Source organism: Rattus norvegicus, chromosome 18 (assembly GCF_036323735.1).
Source record: "Rattus norvegicus strain BN/NHsdMcwi chromosome 18, GRCr8, whole genome shotgun sequence".
NCBI lineage: Eukaryota > Metazoa > Chordata > Mammalia > Rodentia > Muridae > Rattus > Rattus norvegicus.
In genome coordinates, this window is record NC_086036.1 from 67,828,029 (window position 1) to 67,855,207 (window position 27,179).

Here is a 27,179-nt window from a genome sequence, read left to right on the forward strand (position 1 = left end):
CAGTTCTTTCTCTGATTCCTTCAACGGGGGTCCTATTCTCAGTTCAGTGGTTTGCTGCTGGCATTCGCCTCTGTATTTGCTGTATTCTGGCTGTGTCTCTCAGGAGCGATCTACATCCGGCTCCTGTCAGTCTGCACTTCTTTGCTTCATCCATCTTGTCTAATTGGGTGGCTGTATATGTATGGGCCACATGTGGGGCAGGCTCTGAATGGGTGTTCCTTCAGTCTCTGTTTTAATCTTTGCCTTAGAGTACTTTCATAGGAAACATTTTAGAGAGAACCTAGAAATAAAGATTAAAATCACTTTTCAAGTGTAGCTTTTTCTATAAGCAACTTAAACTAGCAGGCTGGTAGTTAGAGCCAAGCAGATCCTGTGGTTATAGAGCAAAGGGTACATTACTTAATCTCAGCTATTAGGCTACAGGTTTTAATCACCTAAGCCAGCAGCTTTTATCCCTCAGAATGATCAAGAACGTTTTTAGGACATTTTAGAAGTTATTACCAAGGATAAGGAGTTAGTTAAAATATGGTAAAAGAGACTAGAGAAACAGTAGAGCAAAAACTTGTTTAATATTACAAGAGGCTTTTGTTATTAAAAACATCTTAATCTCCCTTAAAAGAGTAAAGCAACATACAAAAGGTTTGTAAGAGAACTTTCTGCACAGTGTGTGCATCTCTACTTGATAGGAGAGTAATGATTCACAGTAGCTTTGGGTTCTGAACATTAACTCACCCATGTTTCTAGGTAATGAAAGTTTCCAGCTTCTCTGGCCACCTTTAGACAATGAGGAGGATAACCAAGACTACCTTGAAACACTGGGAAGTTACACTGAATTATCTCAAGAAGGGCATACTCTAGTAATTGCCTAGATTAGCTAGCAATAAGTCCAGTCAGTCATACTGCTCTTATTTTTAATAAAGAAATTTTTAAAAGAGTAGAACTGAATAATAGTTACATTATACACTTAGTCCCAGCTTGAACCTTTGGGTTTTTTGTTTGTTTGTTTGTTTTTTGTTTTTTAATCAGAATGAAAACTTTCTTTTACTGCACACAACCGTGAGTCATATAGTCACTTGTCCTGCTTATGCCAGGGCATTTTTGCACATACTGACTGTGTTCATTTCCCAGCAGGCACCAGACCACTCCAGGATTCCTCCTAGAGGAAATGACTGCAATGGTCCCTTTAAGTCTGGGAAGCAAACTTCAGAGCATTTGAAATCAGCTTTCTGAACGGGAAAGCAGAGTACCCCTTAAACCCAAAAGATGAAAGCCACTAGCTTTCTCTGTAGAGTCCCGGAAGGAAGGAAAGGTCAAGCACCATGGCTGTCTTATCTTCCTGGGTATGTCTGCCTTGGGATACAAATAATCCCTGGATTATGGGTCCCTGAAGCATGGAAAAAGAAGGCAAATGATGAATCCTTTAATGATTTGCATTTAATTAATATGATTATGCATTTCCTGGCCTTTACCGTTTTTTTTTTTTTCAAAATAGGAGATTCTATGACTTCCACTATCCCTGCTCTCAAGACTAGACCTAAATGCTGGTGTAAATCTTTTGGATGGTGATTAAATGAGTTGAGTCTAAGGGAAACAGAGGGTGGTAGATACTTCAGTAATTATAAAAATAGATCCTCACACCTCCTATTTTGCAGTTTTCTTCCTACCTCAACTGGGGATTTCGGTTACTCATTATCTACCACATAAGCAGGACACTGAGGTGTGGTCACTATATGCTCCTATGAATACAAAAGCCCTGTTGTTTCTCCCATTCTAGGGAAGACTTGGATGAAGCTAGGCAGATGCCAGAAAACTAATAACATCTTTCTGAATAGTTAGTTCTCAAAAGAAGAAAAAGTGGCTAAAAGACATCTCAAAAAAATGTTGATTGTCTTTAGCAATTAGGGAGTTCAAAAATCAAAAGATCTATGAGAGTTCATTTTACTACAGTCAAAATATCGAATGTCAACAGCGGACTAAAAACAAATGCTGGAAGGGATGTGGGAAAAGGGAATCCTCATTCTTTACCATTGATATTTCAAAACTGCAAATCAGTGTAGACTGTTAAGATAGTGTTTAAATGGACATAATACGTTCAGTGAACAAAGGAATGAATGCGTTATCAAAGACAGTGGAGTGGGCAAGCCTCTCCTGGAGATCTAACAATTTCTGTATTCCAAGACTGAATGCAGGGATGAAGTGAGGTATATTGAAGAAGATGAAAGAAAATCTCCATTACAGTTGGAGTCTGTGAATAGATGTGAAGCATGAGTGAATTTGTCTACAAAGAAAGGAGCCAAAAAGGAGGGAACATGTTACTAGAAAGATAGATTATGCAGCCCTTCAGGTCACATCAAAGATTTATATTTGTTTCAGAAACAGCAACTCACACAATAATTTCAGTGGTTTTAAAAAATAGTAAATCAGTTCTGGATTCTGTGTAGGAAACAGAGTGCAACCTAATTAATATGCTATTGTAGGAGAGTTGGAAAAAGATATCAGTTTCTGTTCTGGTGCAATAATTGATGTGGAAAAAATAAGCCACTAATATTTTTGTCAAATAGTTTCCTGGTCCTTGCCAAAGGAATGATAGGAACATTATCAAGACAGATGTTTTTCCCAACTTTTGATGCTGAAACACCTGACTAGAAATGCAAGAAGCAAATGTGTTGTGTATCCTTGTGTGCCTACCTGTAATCCTAGCTCTTGAGAGGCCACAGCAGGAAGATTGCTATAAGTTTAAAGACACAGTAAAGCTTTGTCTTAAATGAAACATTAATTAACAATACTTAATTTAGATGGAGTTCTTAGACTCCTCACTGAAATTCAATCAAAAGAGACCATTTTAGTAAAATAAAAGTACAAAAATCCTAGAAGAAAACAAACGAGGAAATCTTAGTGGCTTTGGATGTAGGCACAGCATCGGTGACACATACAACCAATGAAGAAAATTTTTAGTAGGTCAAGCGTCATTAAAATGAAAAAACTTTCTGCTATGGGAAAGAAGAATGCCAGACTGGTACTAAATATATGCATACAGTTCAGTGGTATTGAAGTGCTATTACAGAAAAGTACACACTTTTTTTTTAAATTCAACCATAAGAAAATGAAACTTTCTAATTACACATTGAGAATAAATACCTGAACTTGGATGATGGGCATATGGTTAGAAGTCCATAGAAAATGGTTTACTTGTCATTAGGGGATTAACAACTTTGGTCACAATGATGTCATGCTACTCCCCTCTTATTCTTGTAAAACTAAATATACTCCTCCCACACAGAAGCGATCATGCCCTTTGGTGTTTACTAAACTCAAAATATACTGTTTGTTCATGAATAGGAATATAGATCAGCTCCTAATAACCTAGGTATGGTAAGTCATGCCAGTTATCCCAGATATGGAAAGCAGAGGCAAGAGACCTGAAGTGCAAGGACAGGCTTGGTTGCATGGTGAGTTAGAGAACACCATGACCCTTTTTCAACTCCAACATGCAAACTAATAAAATAAAACAAAAATCCAATAAAAAATAAGCACTCGGTAAAGCGTAAATTTATCCCAAGCCTTACACAGGAGGTTGATAACAGCTTTGTTGATATTTGACAAAATTTAAGAGGAAAGAAGGTATAATAAACACAAACTATGCTGCAGACAGACATAAGAAAGTTGTTTTATACCAAGAGTAAATGGATTATTGAGTCAGGCAGAAACAGTGAAGAAGCTTGCCCAGGTGTTATTGTGAACGGGACAGTGCAGCATGGAAACGCTGCTTACGTAACCACTCCAGAAAAATGATACTCTGGAAAGGCAAAACTGTGGGCTATCTACAGTACGAGTGCTCACCAGGGGCTGTAAGTTTTCTTGCATATTTGTGCTAAACCTTGCAGAATGTGCTAAACTGAGATAATCCTAAATTATATTATGGGCAGTAACGGTGTTACAACAAAGATAATCTCTGTTGTAGAACATTAATAGTGGGGAGAATTAGACACACCGGAGCAGGGGTTATATAGAGATTCTATTCATTACACTCAATTTTACTGAGAACCTACATTTCCCTTTACAATAAGTGATTGAAGAAAACCAACCAATCCACCAACCAATGAAACCCCCAAAACTACAAAGCTATACTTATGGCTCACCCTTAAAATATTTTCACAAATCTAAAAGTCATGTGGACTCACAAAAGCCTAAGGACATAACTAAGTTGAAAACAACAAACCATTCTTCTTTAAAACATACCCCAAAGTTGTAAAGAATCCTGATTAAATCTCAGCACCCAGACCAGCAGAACAGAAGGTAGATCTCAGCCGGTGATTGGGCAAGTGTGACAAAGACATACATTGCAAAAAAGATAGACATTTTATTAAATGTTGTTGGAAAACTAGATACACATGCGCAAAAGAAAGAATCTCAATTCTTACCTCTTACTTTATAAACAAACTTACAAGTAACATGATATGGATGGAATAGGTTATATTTAGAAATATATGCACACGTGTGTGTGTGTGTGTGTGTGTGTGTGTGTATGAATTAATGGTGAAAAAAGAGCCCATAATTTGAAGGATAGTGGGGAGCATTATATGGAAGAGTTTGGGGAAAGAAAGGAAAAGTAGAAATGTAATTATCTCCTAATTTGAATATCAAATAATCAGTACATGAAGACAAATTTAATCCCTATGAAACATGGAAACTACAAAATGAATACAATATGAAATTATCATGAAACCTCAAGACACTGATTGGAGTAGGCAGACACATTTGAATTAGAATTTACAAGCATGGATGATAATGGACACAAGTCAGAGACAATCACAACACACCAATTCCATGCATCAGGTAAACAAATTGTAGAATGCTTAACAATGGATTATGTCAAGATATTTACAAAACTATTGGCCAAGAATTCATGTACACAATTGTTTAATTAGTGCAACAGCCAAAGAGATATAAGAAGAATATAGAACAATATGATTTTAATTCTAAACACTTGTTTCTAAAAAGGAGGCAAATAATGACCAATGAGTTTAGACAAATATACCTAATATCTTCAATTCACAGGAAAGTTCAACTCACAAACAACAATGACATATCACTTCACCATTGTTAAAATGATTATCAACAAAAAGACAGAAAAGGACAGAGTCTCATGAGGATTCACAGAAAGGATAATGTTTAATCTGTTAGGATGATGACAAATTGTGACTTAGATATTATTATGAAGATTCCTCAAGAAACTAAAAACAGGACTACCATGTAATCTATCCATTCTATTCCATACTAAAATTGGAATCATTTCATCAAATAAACACCCACATTCACATATGGATCACAGCAATGTTTATAGGAGCCAAAATATAGAAAAAACACTAAGGTGTCCATCAATGGGTGAATGTCTAAAGATCTATATCTATCTATGTCTATGTCTATGTCTATGTCTATGTCTATGTCTAAGTCTAAGTCTATATCTATATCTATATCTATATCTATCTATCTATCTATCTATATATATATATATATATATCTCCACATACCATACTTATCCACTATAATTCAGTCATAGAACGAAAGCATGTCAGCATAGATTTCAATAGAGGTCTTCATAAAATTTGAAATAGGTAAGGTACAGAAAGGCAAACAGCACATCTCATTCCTTCACAGAAGCTAAAATACGTGTCCTCATGTAAGAAGATCTTGTTGTCATTGGAGACTGCCAAAGGAGTTTTAAGGAAGTTGATGTGTTAGATTTTTAACTCCAAGAGAGATTTATGAGGGCAGGAATAGTTAGAGCTCTCTAGCATAAATGTCATGACAGTTTGCAACAATGTGTGATACATTTCAAACAAATGAGAATACTCTAAAAAGTGGGCTGGAGAGATGGCTCAGCCACTGAAGGCTGGGCTCACAAACAAAACTATAAGAGAATAGTCTAAAAGGTGATTACTACAAATTCTATACATACATTATATTTTGATATATTAGTTTAATATGTACATATATTTTGATCATAATAATATATTTTTTAAATCTTTGGGAATAGTAGATAAAAGAATTTTGTAGAAAAGCACACAAAAATTGTACCTAGTTAGAAAATGGTCAATGACGGTGAAAGCATATGTCTCTTGGGCACCCTTTTGGGCAGCTGATTGGATTGGATGCTATCTCGGCCATAGGCCAAGAAGAAGAAGAGAGGTGGCAATAAATGGAAAGAGAAACTCTTAAGGAAATCAATTACATCTCATTCTACTTTTCTCACATTGAATTTAGAAAATATTGAGAATTCAAACATTTGCATACTTTCATTTCTTTATATCCCAATATTTCCAAGAAAAAAATAAGCCACCCAAACGATGGGCATTATATATTCCTGGTAGAAAAATATAAAGAGGAATAATGTCTCTGAATACATATAAGTATGATTCGATAAAAAGAGGTGGATCCTGAATCCTAGGTCCCAACCTACCATGTGTGATTGTTGGTTGAGAAGGAAATTTTTAATAACTCCATTTACAGTTGATAATGAGGAATATCTATACTGTCTTTTCAGAATGGGGCAAAATGCTGGTTCTCCTTGCAAAATGCTGCAAAGAAGTGCGAGGATTGGATTCTGAAGTTTCTCACACTTTAACATAGATTTGACAGCCACATCTAGAAGTAAGGTAATATTGTGGATGTGCAATAACACTAAATACACATCCAAAATGTCAGTTTCATAGACATCTCTTGAAATCACCTAGAGCTGATGATACAAACCCTTCTCTTCACTGAGCGAATACATAGTATTTGCAGACTGCCTTCATTTGTTCCTTTTGAGAACATACTCTAGGTAGGCCAGCGTGTAGATATTCAAAGCCTGATGTTGTTTATGCTTCTTTTCCATTGTCTTTCTATTCCTCTCCTTCTTTGATTATAACTTTGACAAAAGTCACTTTTTAGACTTAACTGCAGACTATCCAAAATATAAAGCATGAGGAGGGTAGCTATCTTATTAATATTGGTGTTAAAACCTAAAATACATTGACTATGGGAGACAAGGGAAAAATGTCCACCATCTTTGCATACAGGCATGCGTGCACACACACATACACATACACACACACACACACACACAGAGAGAGAGAGAGAGAGAGAGAGAGAGAGAGAGAGAGAGAGACGGAGACACAGAGACACAGAGACAGAGAAACAGAGAGAGCTCAAAACAACAAGATTGGAGAAAACACTGTGAACGTTAGAAAAATGCCTTCTGGCTTCTGCAAAACAATAAAGACGTTAAAACAAACAGACGGGAGACTAAAGAGTCTCCAGTCAATCAGGGTCATTTCTGGAGCGATTTGGTTCAATCTATACCTCAGGTGAAACAGTTCAGTCCAAAATTATGAGGGTGGCATAATAGACACTGTATTCTTTATGATTGACTGAATGGTAAGTATAGCTCTGACACTCAGTAAGGAAAGGCCACAGGCCAGAATATATTGACCAGATCTGTTGATTTCCCTTACTGGTCATGTGCCTCTCATAAGTATGCCAGGAATTAGCACTTGAGGCAGAATACCTAAGCTATATATGCAAAGGTTATTCTGTACAAATGAGAAATGGATCAACACATAATTTTTAAAACACGAGAAACACATGTTCCCCAGGTAAGACCTTGCACTTCAAATGTCAGGCTGGAGTGAATTCCTGAAGCCAAGCAATAAAGTTCTGGGAATGGAGCTCATAATGAAAATGTTGACAGGGTCTTGGAGCCACTGTTGTATACAAAATTTAATATGTCACCGTGTTTTACAAGATTTTACTGGCAAGGAAGAAAATTAAAACATTTAGCGTTGTTCACTTCACCAAATTGTTTCCCTCCTCCATCACGCGTTAGCGTTTGCCATGCTGCTTCCTTTATAAACATCCTTGTTACTGTCAACATGCAGACCACACACACTCTCAACTCTGCACTCCCATTTTCTCTCCAAAGCACTAAAATGCATATTGGGGCATTATCGTGCAATCTAATTCACATTTTCTGAAGGCTTGTGAAGTTATAAGAGTTCTGGTAGGGAAAGGCTCAAGTTGTTTGCATAATTATATGGGCTACATAAATAATGCTGATCATTAAAATGCTTTCTAGGAAAAGCTTTTCAAAAAAAGCCTTTTAAAAAGAAACATTCCCATTATAGATATTTGTACAAAATTCGATGAAGGAAAAGATAGCTTTGTTGGAAGCAATAAATTTTAGACCCCCTGAAAAACTAGGGCTTCAGCTTGACTGTTTTAACAATAGCACAAAGTGGGGGATGATTTCCTAAGTCAGTTGTAACTAATCCAGATGGATATGAACAGAGAGCTGTTAAATTAGAGTGAGTCTCTAAAGCTAAGGAAAATCTTATGCCTTTAATCACCATTTGCATTCGTGATGTGTTAAAGGGCAGCCAGCCAGCCGGGGAGAGCTGGCTCAAGAGCAGTTCTCATGCCTTTCTGGAAGGAAAGGGACTCTTGACATGAAGTACAGGGAGAATTTTCCAACGCCTTCACAAATTCTACTTGTCAGCATCGCGGAGTGAGAAGAAAGGATTGAACTTCGAAAGCATCAAGTGAAATCAAACTCTGAGTGCTAGACATGCATTTTCTTTCCTTTTTTTTTTAAAGATTAAGATTCTATTTATTTATTTTATGTGAGCACACTGTCGCTGTTTTCACACCAATGAGAAGAGGGCATCAGATCCTATTACGGATGGTTGCAAGCCACCATGTGGTTGCTGGGAATTGAACTCAGGACCTTTGGAAGAGCAGTAAGTAACTGCTGAGCTGTCTCTCCAGCCCCTAGATATGTATTTTTCTAAAGTAATATTTTTTTATTAAGTTCGATGGACTACGTAGGTGTGTTGATTCTGCAGAATCCTATATAGAAAGAGCTGTAAGAAGAACACATGAGCTCACTTTTCTACGCAGGACCCATTGGGGGCAGGGACTAACTGCCTATACACAAGATATAGGCCACATGCTCACAGAGAACCAGACAGCATGTCTTGTGGTTCCCCTCCCCACGGGGAAAGAATATTGCTTCGTGAGTTTCTCGTAGATAACTTTCAGAGAATTGCAGTGTGTTAAATCTACTGTTTTTTCAGAATTGTTTATTATTGTGCGCCTATTGCTTTCTCGTCCCTCCACTAAGTATTACAAGGTCATGGCAACAACATCCTTGCAGGAGAAATCCACTGCCTTCTACTCCACTGTCTAGCTGGAGAAACTAAGCCACACATGGCTTACATTCACAGAAGGAGTTAACAGCTAGAGGTAGACTCCATGTCATGGCAGTCTCTGAACACGCCTGGCTAACACGTTACTCCATTCAGCTAATGAAATTTGTAAGAGACTGGCACCCAGGGAATCTAGAGCAGACGCACCTGAGATCAGTTGCTTTTTTTTTTAAGTCACTGACCAGCTGCAGAAAATGTGTATGTGTGAAATTACATTATGGAGATACTGTGGTGCGTGCTCTGTACTTTGACAAGTTAGAGACAGCAGAAGAAGTTAGAACTTCTTGTAACATGTGGGCTAAAGATACCTGAAAGCAGATCATTAGGATTTTCTTTTTTTAAAAAAAAAAGTGTTATAAAGAGAGATGAGAAAATGAAACATATGAAATAAATACATAAATACATAGATTTCACAGTACGTGTGCTTAGCAGTCTTTCTTTAAAGTGATGGGATAGGCGGGTTTGGTTATTGTATATGAATCCAAAGATATAAGCTAAGTGCCTTTAACCCACCAGTCAGAGAACCTCTTCTTCTATGGTGTGCCTATGTGGCACACTGCCATGTGGCAGGGACATGGAGTTTAGAATTTTCAGTGCTGACCTAAGAGCTGGATTTATCTCCAGCCCTTCCATGGAGTGATACTTTTAGAAGTCATCCTTCACATAAAGCAGGGACTACTCTGAATGAGCCACAGGACTCTTTCCTACAATCTGCTGTATACAAGATTTTCTCCAACAAATGAATATTTATGGCAATTTTTTTGACAGTTTCAAGCCATCATCCCTCCTTTTGAACTACGCAGCAGACTTTGATGAACTTTGCAAGTTAAGGAGAAACCAGCTTTATTTTTACTTATTTGGTGGTATTAAAACAAATTCTAGATTCTGATATTTAGGTCCAGATAAACAGAGGATCTTGAGCCTGCCATGATCGATTTATATCCTCATGTTCTAACTCAGTGGTTGCTTTTCTAGAGAGTTTATCAAATATATTGATACACGAGATTTCACTGAATACAAAAGCACGCATTGAGGTGCTATTGGAAATTTAGAGGCAAGATATCACTGTATGCATGGCAAATTATGGACGACTATATAACAATAAACAAGGAGATAGATATTGGAAAAGAAAGAAGTAGCTTCAAGATACATCGCTAAGTAACAAAATAAGCCAAAGGACAATATTTTGTGTTGAAATAATATTGTTTTATGTTAAAAATTATCGATAAAGATAGGTTATAGTTTAGTATTTTCCAGGATGTAGTTAAGGGAAAGAATGAAAGTGACTCAGGTTTGCACTAGACAGTGTTATTGGTCTCATAACTCTGTGAATAGTCTAGTAAGAATGGAATCATGCATTTTAAAGAAAGACTCACTTAGTATATAATCTATTTCTCAATAGAATGTGAATTCCAGAAAGGAGTCATGAGCATGTGGGAGAAAGATCAAGGTGTCCATGCAAGCCATCTTCAGTTACAGCCTTCAAATGAGGGGATCTCTTGGGCAGGATTCTAACGGACCTGATCTCAGAGAAACAGCTATAATGTTGGGCTATAATGTGCCCAATACACCAGTGGACCTAACCAGAGAATGCCTGGTTTAACCAAATACTTCTTTTTTCTCATGTCATATTTTAGCCTTTAGAGTAGGATTCCCTTTCAAGATGGTCCACAAAAATCCAATGCAATAAAAATCAACCATAGCTGAGGTTTAAGGTTGAATCTGTATAGGTGGCTTTAAACTCTAACATTGTTTCTTAAATGGGTTTTGTGTTGAAGAAGTGTTCCAGGTAGAATCACTATAAATGAACCCCAGGTGTGGCCTTTTGTAAGGGTGGTAGAGCCTCGGGGTTACAACAAAACGTATTTTCTTTCCTGTACGAAGCATTTTTTCTTTTCTTTTTTTTTAGAAGTAGGTGTAATAGAACAATAGTCCAGAGGTTATAAATCAAATGGTGAATTTTGGGATTGTGGTGTTCAGCACTCGATTTAAGGGAGAGAGAGAGAGAGAGAGAGAGAGAGAGAGAGAGAGAGAGAGAGAGAGAGAGAGAGGTAAGGAGGAGGTATCTATTCTGTATTGATGGCCACATATTTGGCTGAGACTGAGTTAGGATGGGAAACACATTGTGTAAACCTAATAACCTAGTGAGCTCAAAGGGAGAAGAGACAGAGAGCATCTCATATCCTCACAGCACACTGACGTCTCCCAAACTCTGAAATTGCATTTATGCTATGATTCTGAAGGAGTCATGGTATTCAGGGAAATAATGGCAGTGTTTAGCTACCTTCCAGCAGAGAGTCTCATCGCTCTATATGATCCACTTTTAACCGGTGCTTTCGTATAAAAGTTTTATGTAGAGAAAAATGCTACATTAAGAAACCGAGAGATATTCAGTGCAAAGGGATGCTCATTGGATACCTGGAAGGGTTTCAAAGGAAGTCTTTTAAGTAAAACAAAACTGCTCTGACCTCTGATGCCAAGGTTTGTGGAAGCTTTGAAAGAATTGTTGGCTGCATCTGTGAAAATCAAACCTTGTGTGTGCCTGCACGTGTGTCGGTGTATACTTAGTCTCAGTTTATAATAAAGGAAAGAGATCTTATGGAACCTTCCGTGATCATTTTGTTGCTATGAAAGACGTGTTGTTTTGTTTCTGTTTTGTGCTAAACGGATGGCTCTGATGCGAATCAAATCACTTGCTGTTATAAGAACATGCGGTGGATTCAGGGGTCACAGTGACTCAGCTCCAATTATTCTCCCACCTCTAATAGAAGACATATTTAATAATTATGGGACAAGTGGCCAATTACTTTTATTACTATAGATTACATAGGTACAGATATAAATTAATAAGTGGACTATTAAGATAATAATTTTAGGAGACATGAGTAATTGTGCTCATTACTTTTACTCTGCATTTTCAAATATATATATATATATATATATATATATATATTATTGACTCTGAAGGGAAAAAAATAAGTTTGCAGTTGTGTTTATGGTTGGCCTTCCAGCTGTTCATCACGGCAGGGGAAGAATGAGATGAGTTTGGTACTTTGCACACTGATATTTCCCATGGTTTCTTCCAGTTCACTCTTTTCATGTGTAGAGTATTCTCTAGGTCTGAATGACTTGCTACCGTGTGGAAAAAAAATTGTAAGTCATACAAACAAATTCCTTCTTTCAAAGATCTCCATGTAATTCGGTTGAATTGCTAAAGTTTACCATAAAAATATCCCCCAAATCTCAATGACAGATCTTGCTTTATGTAATCGTAAAAATGTTCTCCTTTAACTAGTAAATTTTCATTAGAGATGTAGAGATATACAATCATGTTTCTTAGGTTAATTAGAGGTGGTTCAAAAGAGACAGCACTACACCATAAGGCACTTTGCAAGCCAAGCACTGACTTTCCATTGTTCCTCTGTGAAACTAACGTGATCTAACTCCACGAAAGTATGTTACACGGTCTCCATGGATTGGTTGTGTGGACTCGAACCTTGGGAGGAGAGGTGTAAAAGGTACAGGGAGACTCAGAAGAAGCAGACTGTGCTGAGTGCCTTATCGTTTATCACCGTCAGTCGTGAGCTATTTTGCTGATTACATCTCTTGACCCTCCTTCATTCCTTTCATAAATGCAGCATAAAGCACAGCCATAGTCTCCCATACAAGGATCTTTGATTTGTTTGTAAGGCTCACGTGCCAAGTAAGACTTTTCTTAAGCAAGAATGACATTCTCATATCAATATGGCCTTTGTGACAGGGGCCTAAGTCCCTGTGATAGACACAGGGATATCACAAAATCTGTAATAGATGAATACATGTTCTGTGATAGTCTCGAAGATGTGAATAGAGAAAATCGTATGGTTATTATCACCTGATTTCTTTTAGCTATGACACCTTTTCCTTCAGGACACCAGTAAAAACCGCACTGCGGACCACATCATAAGAGATGTACAGCCCAGCATGCTTCTGAGGAAGGTTAAATTTGGATGAGTAATTGATGATTAGCATTGCCACATGTAGGATAATTCATAACAATGCAATGAAAGTGAAAGACTGGTGGATATTTAATTTTGTTTTGTTGACTTCTTCTACAGTGAAAGACCTAGGAAATTCTCTGCCTCCATTTTCTATTGAAGGAGATCTTCCCAGCGTCCCAGGAATATGTTTTGATTCTAATTTATTAACATGGTTAATTGAGAAACATATACTCATACTCTTTCAAGTTCAATTATTTAAGTCGAGGGCAATATCAGTGATTAAAAAAGATTTTATTTGGCAACAACAATAATAAAAACAAAACTGTAGACCAGTACACACACAAAACAATTTCACACATGTTCTGTCCTTTTTGTGTTTTAACTACAAACTAGCAGGAGTATTTAGGTAAATTGGGGATAATTAGGGCTGTTCAAAATTATAGAGTCAGACAAATTTATTTCCCTGCTCATCAATGGACAGTAAACAGCACTCCTGTGAGTGTAAAAGGAAGCTTTACTCTGTAACTGAACCTTCCTAAAATAGAGAGTCCAGGGCCCGGGGATACATTTTCCAAACTGCTCCACTGAATGAACTTGACCTTCTAGGCAAGATTCTTATATTTGCTCCCGTAGAGAAAAAGAATATGAGCATTTTTCTTGCTGTTTTCTTTATATAACATTTGAGTGACCTGAGGCAATGTATTTTATTCTCCTTCCCGTCAGACAAGCTTTTCTCCTGTTTCCTTTTAAGCAGGAATGGAAAGGTCAGGCTACCATTTCACAAAGGCTCTTTCTAGCCTCTCTCACTGTAATACGCTTCCCCTAATTATTTCATAACTCATTTAAATGGGAGGCATTCTGGAAGGGAACTCATAGAAACAACTCCTCAAGTAACTAATTATTTAAAAAAAACACAAGGGAATTTTAATTATAATGCCTGGCTTATTTAAAAGCAAAATGGAGCAGTTTGCATCTTGAAGTATCTATTGTAATAGAGAAGAAAAAGAAAACATCTCCCTGAATGACAGAACAACGGAAGTAAATGCAACTTAGTTGCTCTTTTATTTTCTTGGTCTTGAAGAAAGAGGACAAAAATAAAAAAATGCAATATTGGCTTGGAGCTTGAAATCACTTAAAAATAAAGTATGTTCTTAGAACACATATGCTTACTTAATAAATGCAGGTGCTCTACTCTTTCAAGGGAGATTTGTAATGTATCTCTGTTGAACAGCCAGCTTTGATAACAAAATAATCTAGCAGAAATTGTGTTTTTTTTTCCCGCCATAGAATTGGAGTTTCCAAGAAACAGATAAAGGATTGATAAGTACAATCAATTACTGTTATTATTGGTTTTCCTCAGTTTATAATGAGACAGCATAAACTGCATTTTGAAAATGCATGCTTGTATGATTAGGTTATCCAGGGCCTTTCATTCCAGCTGTGCTGAGAAGGTAAGTGATGAGAGCCTATTTCGTGTCCTGTATTAGGGAAATTTTGCATCAGCCTCTGTTCATAGAAAACCATATACCGTCTTACATTCTGCTGTCTGTCAGCTTTCGCCTCTGTATCTATTAAGAAATATGAGTCAGAGCTTACCAATGGATGTGCCTTCTGCAGAGCTCCACAAAGTGAATCTAGTTGTTTTAATATGACCAAATAAACGCTCACATGTTGACAGAAATCAAATCTACCTGAACACAGACCTGTCTCGTCAATCTGTGGTCACGACTACTTTATTTGGTTGGACTCAACCTAATTCTATCAGTCAGAACGTAAGGGCAAGAAGATGTTTCTCTTAGGTCCTGTGTGTACCTTGCAACCTACAGGGCATAAGTGCGGGCAGACAGCTGTGTAGAGAGCAAGTGTGTGTGTGTGTGTGTGTGTGTGTGTGTGTGTGTGTGTGTGTGTGTGTGTGGCTATGTTATATCACCGAGAGAATAAATTGCAGTGCATCTACTATGATTATTCACAGGTTAGTTCATTATTTTTTCTTTAGTACCTATATGATTAAGCTCCTGAGCTCCTGGAAGAAAAGCACATATAAGTAAAATTCAAAGTCTAAATCACCATAAAACATCACGAGTCCTGCTTCAATAGATGTTTTACAATTGGAAGGACATTAATAAAGCTAAGAAAAGGACCTAGAATCTTCTTCAGAAAGGATTGCAGCAATGTTCTCTTCAGAGAGAACTCCTGATGTGGACAATGAGATTTCTATTAACAGCATTGACAGGATTTAGACATCAAGTGGTCAGAAATGTATGTTTTAGCTAGAAGTATTTTGAAAAGCATCCTGAGTTGATTGAAGTTTTTGAAATCTAAATTCAAGCATGCCCACTTGTATCCACAGATGGCAATAGAAATTCTCTGATTTAAGCATATAACATTTATTTACTATGTTTGATTGTAGTTAGTGTTTCAGTTGACTTTTCAAGGGTTTCAAACTATCTCAAGGATTATTGAAAATTTCCAGTCTATATTGATAACAAAATAATAGTCACAATACTGTCATGATTATAATTATTAATTATATTAATAATACTATTCTTGTTATGTGCTAATCTACTTAGCACTACAACTGTACAATAGAGATAACATTTAAAGTGGCCACAGAACTGATATTTGGTACAACCATGGAAATCCAAGTTTCATCCCGAAGACCTGCCTAGACTTATTTGCCAGCTCCAGGCCAGTGGTAGACACTAAGAGGCTAGCACCTGAGGAGCAATACCCAAGGCTGGCCTCTGGTGTCTAAGTGAACTACGCTCATATGAACCCACACATAGACTTACAAATGCATACAGTGACCGTATCCAAAATTCAGACACTCAGACAGTGTCTATGTATGAAGGAAAAACTGTGTTCTGGATTCTGTTTATGTTCATCTTGATATTCTGGGTCACTGAACTAGCCCATGCTTTTATTTTGAAGTGGAACAGTTATTTCAATATAGTGCATTTTTAACTATTAAAGTCATCTAGAAGTTTGTATGGTATGAGGTCAAAGTGTTTTGAAAAACCCATGCCTGATTTGAATGACTGATTGGACCTTTGCAATACATCTGGGAGCAAAATTCTTTAATAATTTATTATTAAAAAGCCCTGCTTGTCCTACTCTCTCCTGGTTATTAAGCAAAGTTTGTTGAATGTAATAACATGACCAAAGTTTTCTCCACTTTGCTAAAGACACCTACTGATGTCCCCATCAATACATTTGATAAACTCATTGATTTATGAACTTCTTATTTTCCTGTGATTGTAAAATTCTTTGTTATCTCTTCCATCATAAAAGATGTTATTCAGGGGAACCTGAATATATGTTCTTAGGAATGATTACTCTAATTTGACTTAGATAATATTATTCCTTCTGTAGTAGGAGCTGCACTTTTGAACTGACAAGATAAATGAGATATAGAACAAGTTGTTCTATCAAAGATGTATCTATAAATGGGCAGCTGTGAGGGCACTTAAATCTGTTCAAGTACAATAAAGAAGAAAAATAAAATCAAAGTAAAGAAGCCAGAGAGGAAGCATGTGAGATGGTAGAGCTCTCGAGCTGCAGCTAGCCCATGTCACCATTGGCACGATACATGCCTACAACTAAACAGAGTGGATGCCTTGAGGCACAAGTCGGAAAGCATGGTAGAAAACAAAGCCAGCTTTGCTGCTCCCCTCAAGCTCAACTTGCTATACTGAGGTGGTCATAGCAGAAAAACAAAAAACAAAAACAAAAAACAAAAAAACATAAAACACTGCAGTCTCTTAGCTTAGAACTCTTAGGATACACAGAAAATTCCCCAACCAAAGCCAATCCCAAGTTACTTTCAAATGGAGATCGGAGACACCATTATTCTTTACTAATTGAACTCAAAATCATACTAAGAATAAAAGCACACCATTTTCATTAGCTCATTACATCATAACCGCAGAGAAGACATTGCCTGATGGTGCCTCCCTTATCTTCTCTATGCTCTTTCTCTCTCAAGCGAAGTGTGTACTCGGGATTTAAAGAGCCCTCAAGAGGTTGCAGGAAACAGAACGAATGGTGCCTCACGAGATGACTGCATAAAGCATTCTGGCTGATCAAAGAGTGACTTCATTTGTCGTTTTCCCTTTTTATAAAATCAAGACAAAACAACAAAGCAAACACTTTGAGGGAGTCAAAGCAGAAGAGGGACAATGTATGACATGACGTTTACACTGTACCTGAGTATACGCAAGAGCTATGTTTTGTTTTTGCTTTTTGGTTTTTTGGTTTTGTTTTTATTTTTCTTACCCAGACAAAGCTGACTTTTACCTTTTAGTGGTAACTGGTTTATTGACTGCTAATGCTTTAAAAATAAGATCAGATCAGGACTATGGTCTTTATTGCAAGGAAGATATATGGCCCTTGTGAATTCTAGTGGTTTGGCAATCGTAACCCTAGCAGACATAACATTGATGTATTCTGTGTTGCTGAACAGCATGGCAAGTATTTAAAATGCTGTGAAGAGCCTTATTGCACCGAAATGATACAATCTAATATTAGACTGCACCTCAATGACTACATCCCTGAGCCTACACTTCCACAGAATACTAAAGTCAAAGCCACTTTATTTTAATATCTCACAGGGAAGGAATTGTTCCTCACTTCACGACTGAAACAGTGAAAACATAAAACTGAACCTGGGTTGCAGGAGACACACCTTGTAACATTCAGGGCATTTTCATTAGCAGGATAGAGAAAGTTGCTTTTTGTAAGGGCATCAAGATGACAGCCGGTTTCATTCCTACCATCAGAGGGGCTTTGGCCTTTGGAGAGTTGATAGGAAATATTCACGAGTCCAGAAATATACAAGCTGCCGAAAGTCCAGGTGCATGCATATCCCTATCCCCAGATATGAAACCTTTCCGGATTTCTCAGGACTGATCCCACCTGAGCCTCTTAATTAATGACAGTTATGATTAAATTCACATCCTCCCCATGAGTTATATACATCTATGAAATTCTACAAGCTCATCCTTCACCAGGTCCAGGAAACTTACACCTTGGTCTTCATGATCAGGCTATCTTCTCACCTGTCTCTTTAGGATAGTGGTTCTCAATCTTTGGGTCGTAACCCTTTCTGGGTGGACTGACTTTTTCACAGGTGTCTCAGATCATCTATCCCACAAATTATATATTTGCAATACAATTCATAACAGTAGCAATGTTACAGTTATTAATTTTGGCGATCACCAAAACATGAGGAACTGTGTTAAAGGTTACTGTGTTAAAGGTTTGCACCAGGAGGAAGGTTGAGAAGCACTGTCTTAGGTGTCATTACTAAACAAGGCAGTATTATCCTCCAGTATGATGGACAAAGTTTTGTCTGACTGCTGAAAGGTTTTCAAGAATATGGGACTTACAAATGTCTAACCCAGGTCATTCTGTGGCAAATCCGAATGACTAGCCATTATTCTGCTCATAGCCGATTAGCCAGCAGAACACATCAGCGGAGGGAAAATCTGAGGGAACTGGTTAGGGATGAGCCTATGTTAGTTTGCTATAGCAAAATATCATAAATTGAGTCACCTGCTTATGATAGGAATTCTTCCTCACAGTTTTAGAAGCTGCTCTTCCGAGATAAGAGAGTCAGCAGTATTTGGTTCCCTGATTGCTCCTTCCAGGGATCACCCCATTGACTTGCTATTCCCACAGGTCAGGAAGCATGTTTTAGCTCACTATATGCCCCCTTTTGGAGTCACTACCTATTCAAATGCCAGATCACAGTCACGTCATTATAGTCACTAATATAGATGAGATAAAGAAGTGATCAAGTCATTATAGGCACTAATAAGAACAATGATCTGATACCTCTCCACATGGATCTAGTACTTCCCAGGCGACCAGAAATGCTTAGAAAAACTGAAAAGTTGGGGCAGACACAGCAACAGTTTGGGTCTGAAGAACACCCTGCCCTGTTTACTTAATTTAGATATATATTTAAGGTTCATAGATGAAAGGTAAAGTGTGCACCTTATGCTTTGGCATTGAGCTGGACATGTCAATAAGGGAGCTACACTTGAAAGTACTAATGGGACATTTTTATTTCTCACTTGAGGTCTACATTACAGACTAAGACACTGATTAAAATAAAATGTACTGCTGTCAGGGCTTACAGCATTGATTTTATGAATGTTTAACACTACTGAGTCTGTAAAATAGAATTGATTAGGGTATATTTTTTTCTAAAATCTTACTAAAATATGTCCACCAGTTCATGTAAGCAGTGAGTCCATATGAGTCAGCTATGCTGTGAAAGCAGATTACATGTAGCTATGCACACTGCTGAGCTGCACCTGCCGGCTTTCCATGTTAATTGAAAAAGAAAAATTAGTTAAAAAAAAGAAGAAGACCTTGTGATACCAGTCCTTTAATCTTCATTTAGTTCACGTACAAATGGGCATTGTTGGTAGAAAACCTTATATGTGACATCATGGATGTTATTCAGAAAACTAAAAACAGATGCAGCACAAGAAGAATGTCACCAGGTTTGTTACCACCTATGGATGAAGTTAGTGAGACAAGCGGATGACTGTAACCTCATGCTTCCTGTAGGAGTAGCTACAGTGCCCATTTAGAATTATCCTTCATGGCCATCAGCAGACGTGAGATACATCAACAATGGAACTGCATCAACCCAAAGAAAGGAAGAATGCTGTTACTTTAGACAACTTGTTGAGCCTGGGACATATTATGTTAAGGAAAATAAGTTACAAAAAGAGAAATACTGCATATTTTTACTTACCCGTGGAATCTAAATTATTGAGCTCACAGAATGATAACCAGGAGAGGCTTCATGGATTAGAAGGGTGAGGTATGAATGGGGGCCGAGGGTTACAGCTGTACAGAGTATCAATTTGAAAAAATAAAACATATATATTCTAGACTGATGATTCAGCATAGTGACCATACTTATAATTGTAATGTGTTCCTTGCCATTGCTCAAAGAGTTATTTCAAATATTCTCACTACTCAAAAATGTATGCAAACTTAGCTTGATATAATTGTGAATGACCATATTTCAGCTTATAGATTGTAACTGTTGTAATTAAAAAAGTTAAGTTTCAAAATGCGCACTGCTTTTACAAGGATTATCTCTCATGCCTACTAAGGATCTAAGAGATAAAAGAAGTGGGAGAGAAGAAAATATCTACATACCTGCTACCATAACTTTTGCTGTCCGACTAATAATTGAGCCAGAGTCTCCTAAGGATGCCTCGCATTGGTAAAGTCCTTCATCCGGTTTATGGTGTCTGGAATGAAGTATGTTTTGTATCAACAGAGACCCATTAGGAAGTTGCTGCTTTCTGTCATCCATTCCCAAGGCCAGGATAAGGCCATCTTTCTTCCACTTGATGACTGGGACTCCGCGGTCAGACTCTGCAGAGCAGTTGAGCAGGACGTTTCCTCCCCGCATTGTGACAGCATCAGAAGGTTCAGACACAAAATGAAGTGACGTGAAAGGTTTAATTTGGAAACCTGGAAGGAGAGAGGAGAAGGGAGCTAAATTCATGCAGTCTGAGAAGTCGCAATTTCTACAACATTTCATCACAAGTCTTATTTTTCGAAAAGCAGTTTTGTTTTTTTTTTGTTTTGTTTTGTTTTTTCCTCTAATTATAGATAAATTTAAGAGCAGGGATTCTGTGTTAGACATAAGACAAATTCTTATGTGAACACCGATTAATGAAGCAATTAGCCACAAAAATATTACTAGGAAAGGTAACAATTCATAAGCTATAGATAAGAATATTATTACATCATTCATTACTTGAAAAATTTAGACAGCCGTAATTAGTATTTGCCACATAAAACTGGAAGATTTTAAGTCTGACCAGTCAATAGTGTGATAGCTAAGATATCATGGACTTGATTAAGCTCATTATCTGCATTTTAGTATAGTATTTATTAGTACACTGATTGATAAACCCAGGGCCTAGACAAGTTCTCAGGAGATCATAGGGTTTGCTCACTTTTCTCAGACAGCTGTGCACTTAAGTCAGTCCAGTCAAGACTCTTCCAATTTTGACAATCTCTGAGGCTAATAGCTTTACAATATCGCATTGTGTTTTCTTCCTAACATTGGATTTTGGCTGAACCGTATTGTACTTTCTGGCCACTATTTTATCCCACTTTCTCCTGAACCACTTTGCCTAAAGAAGACATATGATGATCAATTTCATGGAAGTGTTCCTTTATTCATTTAAGGCTGCATTCCATTTTGTAAAATATACCCATAAATCAAGCTGTAGCTTTCATTTTTCTCATGATGACAACCACAGATTCTTTAGCATCTTTAATATATCTGGGAGGGGAATACTTTTGGTGATTTTTGGGAAAACTTGCCAGCTTTCTGTGTTTTAAATGGCAGACATCTTAATTAATGTAATCAATATGATCATGAGTTGACCCAAGTTGGCTCTCATGGTCAGAATTATTCCTGATTTTCACGGACGACAGAAGTATTGCAGCTGCTTCTCACTAGGGCTCCCAGACCACACACCCAGTGTTTCGAAAGCTGGGTCCAAGTGTAAGGCATGCCCAGTGAACCACATCACTTCTGATCAGATACGATCCTTGCTACTAGGCCACTTACCCAAAGAAAGCATCTAGGACCTTGCTCAAACTCCTATTGATTATGAAATCATAGTAACACTGAGAGATAAAGACAAAGGTTTCTGATATTTCCAATCTGATCCTGTCAGTCTCAACTAAAGATCATTCCCATACCGATCAACTTCTGTGTATCCAGCTCAATTAAAGAAAAGCAGTCTGTTTCTGTAGCAGAAAGTACCTCAGATTGAGGGTCTGAATCTCTCGCTTCTTGTCCTGTCTATATGCCTTAAATATGTACACTCCTAAATGTCACTGTATGTCCTCAGAACTCCGGACCTCCACATGCAAAATGGAAGGACTTGTGGCAACAGATGATCTTTTAATTCATCCCCTATTTGGGAAAGGATTGGCACACGAACGGGTTGAGGAGATCTCTCAAGGGAACCTACTAATTCTACTTAGATGGAGATCGAGTCTCAGTCAATTGCCTCCTTCTCATTTAATAAGAAGGAAGCAGTTTGTTGCAAATACCTGGCTGGAGTTGTACCAAGGGTAAGAATCATACAAGAGTTCTAGTGTTATTGAATGTCAAGATGTTCCCGCAGAGAAATGTCCACAATTTCCATTTAAGGAGCATTAAAACAGAAAAAAATAAATTTAGAACGGAAGACTAGGCAACTGTATTAAAAAAACATTTATTGCGTTTTTGTTCTACCCGGGGCCTATATTTTAAACACAACCTCATGCTGAGGACATTATTTATGTCACGGAGCACGTAATACATTTAGCACAGCTGTTTATGACAGCATGCTAATGAGCATATTGTGCCCATTATCACAAATAAATAATCTCCTTACTCTGAAACAGGAGGTTATGACAGTTTTCAGTGCTGTGAGTACATGGTTTAGGGAAGTTAAGTAAAGATTAATTTTTCTGTAATACAATTACCCTTGCTGCTTGTTGGTAATTTGAGCTCTTTTCTGTACTCCTTATAACAATTATCCTTTAAATATATGGCTTTGAAATTATGGAGGCTCTTTGCTTTCAGGAGCAGCCTTACTTGATATTTTAGAAAAGACAGACCCAAAGTGAAAAAGAGTTATTTGAGAAATGACAAATGACTTTAATGTCAACGTTTCAGCATACTCGATGCTCAGGCTGTCTCTAACCCTCTTGTAAGGCGCTGCCCATGTTGAAGAAATAATCCATTAATGTATCAATGACTGGATTTAAAGTAGATAAGCAACTTCTCATTTTTCTCTCAACAAGTTGACAAAATGGGGTATGTGGAGACTTTAACTGGAGCGATAGACAATAGGAGTTAAAAGAAGGTCAACAAAAACTCTAAGAATGTTCAGAGCAACCATAGGGAAATACAATATTTTGTAAACTAACATTAATAAATTATATGTGTGTATACATGCATATGTCAATATATGTGCACCTTAATGGAGTTAGGCCACATGGGTAGTAGCATTCCCATTAAGCGCCATGAGCTATCTAATGAAATCTCAAGTCCCGGGCATGAAAAACCTAACAGTTCTCATGTTGTTGGTTGGAAGAAAAGATAAAAGGTCTTCAAAAGCAGTGTGAGGCATATCTATTTCTCTTGTTAGCTGTGATGGTTTTCATGAGAAATGTCTCTCATAGGCTCTGGTATTTACACTGTGTCCATATCTGATGGTGTTTTCTGGGAAGTTTTAGGGGTATGGCCTTGCTAGAGAAAATGTCACTGGGGGTGGGCACTAAATGCCTACAGCCTCACCCTACTTCTAGCTTGCGCCTCTTCTTTGTGTTCGCACTTTAATGGACTTTTCAGCTTCCGGTTCTTACTTTCCTGTTTTCCATTTGCCACTATGGTTGCTGCCACAATGGATTCTTATCCCTCTAGAACTGTAAAGTCAAAATAAGCACTTGCATAAGGAAGTTGCCTAGGGGAAGTTGCACAGGAGCCAAAAAGTAACTAATACAGTTGACTTCTTGAATGTAAGTATCTATTCCTGAAGACACCACAAACTTTGAATACGTAATTTGGAGACCTAGTCCTGAAACTGATCTAAAACACTCATCTCTAAGCTCTGCCTCTCATCGAATCAGAAGGTACAGTACAAGCTACTGAGGGAGAGAAAGAGTCAGGAGACTTCTCAGCTAAACCCTGAGAACCATAACAATAACTGGCCTACCGAGGTCCCCAAAATAGACTGTCACTAATATCTTGATAACCAACAGCTGCCTATTTAAATTTAAGGGTTTCTCAATGGGAGGGAAATCGTGCCTTATTCTTCAATGTTAACCCACTAACCATAGTGCTTTGAGAGGTCATAAACCTGAATGGAGTCCCTACTATAATTTTCCTAGATCAGCATGATTTCTAACTGTACTCTAAATAGATTTCATTATTCGCACAGATAAGGGCAGTTTGAACTTTCATCAAAGATTTTTCTTTGTGCGATAGGTGGAGACAAGTACAGAGAGTCCCAACTGGCCAGAATGTGGAATAAATGACTACGGGTGCCCAGCCACAACTGGTACATCTGTAACTCAACTCTTCCACCAAAGGCTCAGGGGAAAAATCAACCACAGAACAGCAGGGAAGAAAGATGGCAAGAGCTAGGAGCCTAGTATGTCTCCTGCTTGATCGTTTCTCCTCGGTATAACTGGGAAAATGTACCCAGGAAACATCAATTCTATGATTGCATGAACACGGCTGGCATAATGACATTAGCTGACACATCAATGGAGGAAGGGGAAATCCACATGATCTTACCCCTAGAATCCAGTAATTGCTGAGACCCAGATTCTGTAACTTTATTTCAAACTTTATTTTTTTTAATGATGGTTCTTAAGAACTTTATCCTCCCTTGTGGCCCACCACCCACAAGAGGTAGTAGATAAGAAAGGATAGGGGGATGTGGACCTGTATAGAAAGATTCTTTGAAATCACTCCCATCTGTGTTGTCTGGAAATCTGCAGTTCAGTTTATAGGTTAGCAGTGTCAGCTTGATCCACTCGCAAACACTTTGTGGATACACCAGGAGTTTAGTTCGGTAGAGTTGGGCTAGCAACAGTGGTGACATGACCTAGCAGAGACAGCCAGGCCTCAGCCTTGGAACAAATCAGCAGGAGTAATCAACAGGAACACCAGTAGAAGTTCTTGTCTGTGCCTCTCTCAGGAAAGCAAAGATCAGCAAAGACTCTGAGACCCACAAGCACTGCACAACTAGCTGTGCCAGCAAACTAGCCCTGTCTTTGTCACTGTCCGTCCAGCCCTATTTATAACCCTCCAAACATCACATGTCCTAAGGCCTTGCCTCAGCATGGCTTTTCCTTCAGCATGTGTATCCAATCAGCCTGAATCCTTGGAAGCTGCAACAAACTACAGTACACCACTAGATGTTTTGTTTCGGTGTGTTTCTCTCTATGTCACCCTGACAAGTACAGCTCAACTATGCAATATAAAGTGGAACAAATCATGAGTGTCATGAGCAAAGAATCCATCACATGTCCTTTCATGTGCTTGCTTTAGCAGAACATTGTTTCTCCCATGTCTGCTTCAAGGACACATACCTTTATGAGTCTAAGTCTTTCATACCCATGTCTCCTTTAATGAGATGTTCCTTCACATGCTTGCCCCAGCAAAACAACATCCAAATGACTTTCCAAAGAACCCTTTACTTTCCATTTCAAGATTCTTCCAGAAACAAGTTACTGCATAATTTGTCTAGTTCCAAGTGGATAGCTCTGGACACATATGCATATGAACACTGATAAGTGGAATCAGTATGTTGCATGGCTATGTGTACATGTGTATTCATATAACATAATAACTAAAGAAGATTTTGTGAATTTTGGAGGTGGAGAGACAATAGTAGCTAGGGAGAGGGAGGGACAGGAGTGATGCAAACATAAAACTCATAAGTGAAGGTTTTAAATAAACCTCTTCAAATTGTTGACTCGAGCAAATCTGTAGCCAAAACATAAGCAAAAGATTATATCATCCATACATTTCCCATTTTTAAAATTTTCTGCCTAGGGGATACGTTGAGCAGATAATAGTGTATGTGTTTCCTTGCAGAAGTGGACCTATTCTTTAAAGGTGATCCTAAGGTGAAATACTATGACTTATTTTTGTTTTGTCAAATATTAAAAAATCAAAAGCAACAAAGTTTTGATAGTTAATTTTTGTAGTCAACTTGTCAGAATTTGTATTCACAAAGAGAAACAACATATGGGGATGTCTTTGAGAATGTTCCACAGAGGAATTAACAGAGGTGGGTAAAGCAAATTTGGTATACGGTTGGACATATCCCTTAGAAATGAGGAATGAACTGACTAAAACAGGGCGGGGTAATCAGAAAATCAGACCTCCAGTTCCATCTCCAACCATATGTTTCTTGCTCAACCACATGCACCAAGCCAAGTCAATCTCATCACTATTTCCACTGTGCCTGCACCCCACTTCCCAGCCAGATTGTAGATTCCTCTGAACTGTGAGCAAAAATAAATTATTCCTCCATGATAGTTTTAGGAAGGGAAGGTATTAATTACAGCATGAAAATTTTGATAAAATTGACAAGGACTTTCAAGTGACATTGAGTCTCTAAAGGTGGAAATTGTACTTAAACCATTTTTTAGAAACTCTCCTAAATAATTCACGTTTTCAAACTGTTATTTGTAAGTTTATGTTCCTTTTGGTTTGATCTCCTTACCATGTCATACTTTTGCTCCTAGGGAATCCCAGTGAGCCACGTAGGCAGGCTAACCTAGCATAGCGGTATGACATTTTACCTACAATACCAAACATTGCTGAGTGTGAGAAATCATTCCCGGTAGAATCAGCAATCTCGTTCTGAGTCCACAGTGGGAAAGCTTGTAGTAAAGGCCATGAAAGGTAAGAGGCAAATTGATGGAGAGCAGCACAGATGTGAAACAAAGTTTCTGAAAGTGCCCAAGATTAGAAAATGTCACACAAATCCCCACAGAACCGCTTTGCATAATTTCATCTATTTTCAATCACATACGCTTTAAGATGCTCAGAGGTTTTGACGGTGCCCAAATCCTCAGAACTGAACCAGATAACCCTGGTATCATCACACCTCCTTCAGACAAAGAAATCTATGTTCAAGGAAATTAAAATAATTTTGTGAGAGATATAGCCTTCTTCGGGAACCCCAGACATCGAGAATATGTGGCACAGTAACACTGGTCTTTAGTTCTGACAAAAATCTTAAAATAATTTCAAGGCTAAGAATTGAACTTGGGGATGAAAATCTACAACAACAACAACAACACCAAATGAAGGAATCAACAGAACTAAACATATATGAATATCATGGGGGTTCAGTAGATAAAAGTGTAAAGTTTGGAATAGGCTTCA

At 37.8% G+C, this 27,179-nt stretch overlaps 1 protein-coding gene across 8 annotated transcripts in view; it reads right to left on the reverse strand.

Moving 5' to 3' along the window:
* Dcc (DCC netrin 1 receptor) overlaps nucleotides 1–27,179 on the reverse strand; it is a 1,103,888-nt gene that overhangs the window by 683,757 nt on the left and 392,952 nt on the right. For all 8 annotated transcript variants that reach the window (XM_008772087.4, XM_063277120.1, XM_063277119.1 and 5 more), the window contains exon 2: nucleotides 20,408–20,728. In XM_008772087.4, coding sequence (XP_008770309.2) covers nucleotides 20,408–20,728 — 321 coding nt within the window. The remainder of the gene's footprint in view (nucleotides 1–20,407; nucleotides 20,729–27,179) is intronic.